At 41.4% G+C, this 7,182-nt stretch overlaps 1 protein-coding gene across 3 annotated transcripts in view; it reads right to left on the bottom strand.

Moving 5' to 3' along the window:
- The window catches only part of LOC118232274 (serine/threonine-protein kinase DCLK2-like), a 36,723-nt gene extending 29,779 nt beyond the window's left edge, over nt 1–6,944 (bottom strand). For 2 of the 3 annotated variants that reach the window (XM_035427133.1, XM_035427135.1), the window contains exons 1-2: nt 5,827–6,229; nt 2,454–2,842 (exon numbers count right to left, since the gene is read on the bottom strand). In XM_035427133.1, coding sequence (XP_035283024.1) covers nt 2,454–2,842; nt 5,827–6,229 — 792 coding nt within the window. Of the gene's footprint in view, nt 1–2,453; nt 2,843–5,826 lie in introns of all 3 variants that reach the window. The other variant, XM_035427132.1, reaches the window with a different exon arrangement.
- Between the last annotated feature and the right edge of the window lie 238 nt (nt 6,945–7,182).

A 7,182-nucleotide genomic window follows, 5' to 3' on the forward strand; every position in this document is an offset into this window, starting at 1 on the left:
CCCCAAAAATCTAATTTTACTTTACTCTGGGTGTGACACAGATACTCAACATCTATTTTAGCATTCACTAGCATGCAAGGGCTTTTTGAATGTCCTCCTAATCCCCATAAATGATTTAAGACTAAGAAACCAGAAAAAAAGGCTGAAACCAGACCTGAAACCATTTTCTAAGCCATTTCAGCGTTATTTTGGCGTTTACTAGCTGTAATGTTACAGTTTTTCTTTTTACAGTTTAAAAATTACTGACGTATAAGGACACAAGATGTTATTTCATTCTATCAGGAAGCATAATGGTTTTTGGAGGATACGGTAAGGAGGACCAAATCCATTGACTCGTGTGTGGTGAAGAGAAACAAGGGCTACCTTTCCAAACCTAGCAGTTAAAGGCATTATCGGAAATACATTTAATTAATATGTATTTGAAATGAAATTATATCTGTAGTTATCCTATATGAACACGTATCATTATATTTTAATTTGAGTTAATATTTCTGTTTATTTAATATGGCCAACCCAGACGAGCATAAGAACTGTACTGCAATGAATGCACCAAAATGCAACAATTATATTTCCAGCATAAGGTAATCAGCCAGTAGGCAAGTAGAGGAGCTATTCTGCACAATAAGCGCAGACATGCTATGTGGATTATAATATCCAACCAAAATTTCCCTCGTGATTTTGTTCTCACTATTTTCTTTCCATACTTTCATTGAAAATGCAGCTTCCATCTCCACATTTAGAGATATCGACTAAAAATGTCATGGTTAGAATTTGTACCTTCACAAAACTCTTGATTCATCTTAATTAATTTTTATTGTCATTAGAAATCTCTAGATTGTTCCTTAACAAGTTCACCATGAAAGTAATATATATATATATATATATATATATATATATATAGTAATCTCAGTCATAAATGAGTATCTTTCTCATGACTCGGCAGGAGTCGAGAAGCAAAGAAACGACAAGGTCGAGGGATCGGTGTTGCGTGAATAAGGCTAAGCTTAGCTCCCTGTCGTTTTTATTCACTGTTAGTTTTTGTGTCACTGTGAAGAGTAGCTCTTTGTTCTGAGTCCAATATGTCTTCATCCATTGCTTTACTAGACTAAGCTGAGTGTGTATCTGCCGACTATGTGTGGAATTTTAACCTACAGTTTCTATGGAAACATGAACCTCTAAACAGACATCTATGGTTTATATACTATACTGTAGTCATTATAATTCTTACTGCTCATTCGCACTGATTCACAAACCTTGGCAGTTTGATAGAATAAAATAACAGAGCCTCAAGATGTGCATGACACCTATTCGAAGTGTATTCTATTATATTTACTAATCTTCCCCCTAAAAAAAACCTGAAAAATAAGTGCTACCCAATTCACACACTTGCTTGTGATTAAAAAAACATTTCTCATAACCATGAAATTTTTATACCTTGATTACCCATTCATTTCAAAGCATTTATTTGCATAATTCAAATAGTAAATTAAACAAAAGAACAGATGGGGAAAAAAAATCCTAACTGTGGTGATTTCCCTCCAAAATCCCAGGAAGCCTCAGACAGTCAGACTGCCTTCGAGGCCTCATTATGATTCACTGCAGCACGGGCAAATCCCTGATGACATCATCACCGAGCATCAGCCGCCTGCATTCCAGCAGACAGACTCTGAGAAAGTCTGGTTTGCACCTCTGTCATGTGACCACGGCACATTTCAACTCCTTGTCTGTGGAACTGGGGTGGATTTAACATCCTGTATTGGCAGAGATCATTGTTCCTTGCAGGCTCAAACTGGAGGAGAGATTGTGCCTATATTATGTTGTAAGTGTATTAAAAATAGGACCAATATAGAAAGCATATCAGTAACATTTATGATGCTCCCATTGCATCGAGCAGCAGTTACCTTCTGAGGTCTGGTTTTAGCAAGTCTTAAAAATGATTTTGTTACATCTCTATTCCAGCAGTTTTGACAGCTCTTGAAATGGCAGGACATGAAGCCTTTGTAAATGTCCCAGAGGGACGCATGCTGCCCATCTGGTGCACAGATTTAGCTGAATTTAACAGCACGATTTCTACAAGCAGAGTTTGAAATAGGGCATTTGATTTCACAAGCTGGACAGTGTATCATCTGTATGAAGATGCTCTTTTCATGGTACACAGGCTGCATAGCTGTGACCAATATTATGGTTCTGACCAGACCTGGGTCAAATAGGTATTTGTTTTGGATTTAAATACTTTTCTGTGCTCTATTGATCTTGTCTGGTGTAATTGAGCCTGCTAGTATGAACAGAAGGTGGGGTTTACGATTTTTGAGAGTTTTTCTTTGGGTCCAATACACCAGACAAAATGAAGTAAAGCGTAGAAAAATAGTTGAATCCAAAACAAATGCGTATTTGACCCAAGTTCGGTTCTGACCCGCTAATACCCAACAGAGGACCCGGGGAATGGGCCTTACCTGCTTCCCGTCCAGCGTGTAGAGGCGTTTCACCGCGCCGGAGTCCAGCTTGATGGCGTCGGTGATGTCGGTGAGCACCTGCTCGAAGGAGTGGGCGGTCTTCTTGTTGAGCAGGATGCGCACGGCCTTGCGCGGCTTCACGCCGCTGCGGATCACCGTCACCAGCTTGGGCTTGATGAAGTCCTTGCTCTCCCGCGACTCGCTCCTCTGGGACAGGGCGGAGTGCGAGCGCATGGCCATGCCCCCCGAGGCCCCCGAGGCCGCCGCCGTCGCCGCAGCCGCCGCCGCCGCCGCCGCCACCCGCACGTTCACGCCCCAGTTGGGGTTCACGTTCTTGGTGTAGTCCACCTTGCGGAAGGGCTCGTTCGAGGCGCAGACGTAGCTCTCCCCTGCAATGTGGGAGGGGGGGAGGAGTTCAGATTGGCTGCACCATTCCACACTTCCTGTCATGTCATCCCTTCTTTCCTGCAAACTATCTGGTAAAAAGTTTGCTTTTGGCCGCAGAGAGGATTATGGGAAATTGCAACCATTATGGGGAATTGCAACCATTTTTTTGCCTGGTACATATTAGCGTATCCTGAGTAAGTCGCATTAAATAAAATGCATGCAATTAATGCAATGCAGGCAAGGTTAACTGATCTTATCTGAATAGTTAAGCCTATTTTTATTAGGTGAAGGTAAATCCAAAAAAAGTTGCAATTAATTAGGAGGCCAGGGGTCTTTATCTGCAATTTTTTCAAATTTAAATATTAAATATTAAACATAGATATTTGGGTTCACTGCCTGCAGCTGATCTATACTGTACTTCTTAAAAATCTACAAAGGTTGAATGTCAAAAACCTGTCAAAAATCCTGACACAGTGATACATTGTTTCATAGACATGCCATTCCTGTTTCTGAGTTTGAAATGCATTCCAAGAGGTGGCTTGTAGTACAGGCTAAACCTCCTTCACATAACACAGTGTGTACACATATAATTAAACACTCTAACGTGGCATTGTGTTTTCTACAGAGCCAACAACATTGTGCTATAGCCATGCTACAGCTAAGCCATGGAACGGGAAGTTAATGATAGTATGCGCTTGAAATCTCTGCGTGATACGGCTCCTATCTGATGAAATTCAGTCATTCAGCACATTTCAATAAACACAGTCATTTCAAGGTCATTTCAATTAACACAAGATGTGTGACACCAAGCAATAAAAAACCCAACAGGAGAAAATGTTACTGAAGCAGCTTTTTTAACCCTGCATTGACCAGAGATGTGGTGAATATCTCTCCATCCCATACGCATAGTCTTTGGTGGAGACAGGAAGACATGTCACTCCAAAATCTTCATAGGAATTAATTACTAGTATGCTTGTGTGACTTTACGTCTGACGACGTGAGACTAGGTGGTCCAGCAGTGTCTCCCTTAAAGTTCAAATGGAACGTATGCTCCGCACTGCCGGCGTCAGGGTGCTTCACGCACCCGTGTGATCACTGACGTATGCTAACGATCTACAGAACGTCTCTCATCAACGGCCAGGCATCCGTTAATCTTAAAAAGACCACCCATCTCTCCGCACGAGATAGCGAAGAGCTCAAACGGAGCAGCAGTCAGATGAAACCCGTCGTTACGGGATTAGCTGCAGGCAACAGCTCAGACAGAACCATGTTTGTGAGCAGACAGGGGGGAGAAGGGTTTCCTCCATTCTCCACCTGGCAAGATGCCGAAATAATAACCAACATGCAACGGGCATCTTGGCAGTTTGCTAGAAAACGTTAAACATGCTCAATCTTAATATGCCGCATTGTATTTTTTTCACATGTTGTCAGAATCGGACAATCGGAGCAGCTAGAGAACTGTGAGCCTTACAATGGAAGTCAATGAGTTAATGTTCTCCGTGGAAGAAAAGATCTATTCACAGGCTCAATTATGCAACCTTATGATGTATATGTTGAGATGAGATTCAAAAGTATGAGGCTTAATATTCTTTCATCAAAATCAGCAGCTCTTTAAAAATATTATAGTGCAGTCCACAGCCCTTTAAAAAAATAACGTGAGCTCTGCAGAATGGAAACTACGAGAGGAGGGGGTAGCTATTGTTTTGGAGTATCACTGTTAAACACATGCACTTCCTTAGTGAGCCAGGCAGGAAGGGCAGCCTCAGCACTGGTTCACGCGAGGGTCTTTTTCATTTGTACTTTGCGTCAGTATTTTGTTTTCTAGCGGCACTTCTCTCTCTTTTGGGGCACAAAGATGTGCACAGACTTTTGCAATAATTCTAAAGATGTGTGACATGTATGTTGCCATTATCTGAAGGCTGATACTGAACCAAACATAGCACGACTACAATATGTTAACTCCGGAAACTGTTATGAATGGGACTTGACAGAAATAATTAGTGTAAATGAACAGATAGAAACAAGCTTGAAGAAATATATATATATGGTACTTAAGGTCGTTTTATTCTTTATTCTTGGATACAATGCAAAAGTAAAGCAGTAAAATTATGTCTCTACTCCTACTGCCTTGAGTGTAGTGAGAGCTGTCCGTAGTGCTGAACCTATGCCATGATTTATTTATTTTTCATTCTTCTAGTAGCCTATCTTAAATATTTTTCACATTGGCAGTCATGTTTAAACCGGTTGGACACCTGCATCTAAATAATTCACTGTGATAATTCACAGACAAACAAGTTTAGTTCCGAATAGCCTGCAAAGCTTAGCGACTTAAGTCAAAGCGTGTTTGCACTGTAGGCGTTGGTAAAATGTAAAAGAATAAGAGTCGCATGATTTGAACATGTGTACATTTTTTATGTCTGTGAATAAATACACATTTCTACGTGTCTATAACGTATTAGCAATGTGACCTGCATCGGTACTGCGTCATCACTGCACGTGGACAGAACATTGTGTTGCGTTAGCGTGATGCCTTGTGGTGATACCTCTGTGGTAGGATAGTAGTGTCACACATTACACTCCATTGTAGGCCTACTGAACGATGACAAATTGGAATAGACTTAAATCATTAATGCGACACGTTAATGTGAAAGGCTATACACAGTCTGTGACCATGCATTTTTGGAGCGCCTGAATGTAGCTACTGCCTTAATGTGATCATATAACTCTAATAGTTGTGATTCCAAGAGGAATACTCAAATGCAGCCTACCCTACCAGGGCTGATTAACACTGATAATTCACTGAGCACCGCAGTGGCGCAACTGTAAAACCTGTGCTGACAAAATACGTGTCTTCTGCTAGCATAGTGCAATACTAACTCATTATCTGACAAATGCAACAACAACTCGTGTAGACTATTTAATAAATTGTCAGTTGCTCTTAAATTCTTTTCAAGTGGACATGCTTTCTCTTGGAGGTCGCTGTTACCTTCTACTAACTCTTCCAGGCTTAAAATCTTCCTTGTTCCATCCAAAGAATATATGCTTCGCACTCCTTGGGGCAGGTTCATGTTGTCCGACAGTGACCTGGTCAGTTCCATCAGCAGAGCGTCGAAGGACCGGAAGCGGTCGTTGGAAACCGCATACACCAAACCCTTGAAATATTTGTCTCCATTTCGGTAAAATCTAACTTTCTTGGCTTTCTTCTCGGAACTTAGCGCCTGCAATGTGCGGGTGCGATATAAACTACAATTGGCGCTATGAGCTGGGCTGGGAACCAGACTATTTGCCCTGGACCCAGACTGCGAGCTCGAGCCCGCGGCTCGAGTAGAGCGATGCGCCTTGTCCCGTTCCTCGAAGTGCTCCAGTTCGATGCTTCTGTGGAGAGACATTGCTGTATATTCGTGAGTAAACGTGTTGCGGTGATCTGACTGTATCTTCAACGAGCTGGGGTAACCCCTGTCGTCAGAAGCGTTCTTTGATGATTCGGAAAAAAACAATAGGATGTCGTCAATCAGTTTTGATTGAGATTTCTGGAAATAGTCTTAGCAGAAGCCGTATCCCCAGGGTGTCTTAAATTTCATATCATTCCTTGTGGTGCTATTCATCGACACTGATTTGCTTTTTACACAATACAACAGTCCTCTTTCACAATCCTCCAAAAGCTTCAGAACCTGCGACGGCGGTTTACAACCTCATTTTCATAACCTAGTGCAAATCCACATTGAGTCCTTTGCAAGTAGTCAAACGACAATGATTGTCGGTAGTAATAATTTTTTTTCCGAAAAAATGCAGCAGTCTTCATTGAAATTAGCTATGTTAGCAGCCATTCGTTCGCGGATCATCCTACGTTTGTTGAGAACGTTGTCCAGATTGATGTTTTTGGGTAGATGCTTTCCTTATACGAAGCATTATAAACAAGAAGTTCTTTATCTTTGTTTAGTTATAATAGGCCGCTTTATAAATAAATAATTTCAAATAGGATAATACCATTGCTGGTATATTCAGATGGGGTTGAGAGGACCGCATAAATCGTGAATCCTCCCCTTTCGCGGATCCTCTAGCGACCTCCCTGCTCAGCAATACAGCAGGTGTACAGTATTCGAGTCATCGCTGCAGGAGCTCGTCTGCTGGGTCCTAAAGCGATTCTTTTCTTTAAGCCAGGGTTCCCTGACGTGGACATTTTATGATCGCAAGTATAAATCCCCTGGATATTTATGTTTGGAACTATGACACATTTATGGTATTGTTTGTACAGCCAGATATAAATTCTACATAAAATTCCACATGTTCAAAGCTAATTTGGTATTGCTAACTAATGTGGTTATAATTAGGCCTGTCTATT

Source organism: Anguilla anguilla, chromosome 7, assembly GCF_013347855.1.
Source record: "Anguilla anguilla isolate fAngAng1 chromosome 7, fAngAng1.pri, whole genome shotgun sequence".
Lineage (NCBI taxonomy): Eukaryota > Metazoa > Chordata > Actinopteri > Anguilliformes > Anguillidae > Anguilla > Anguilla anguilla.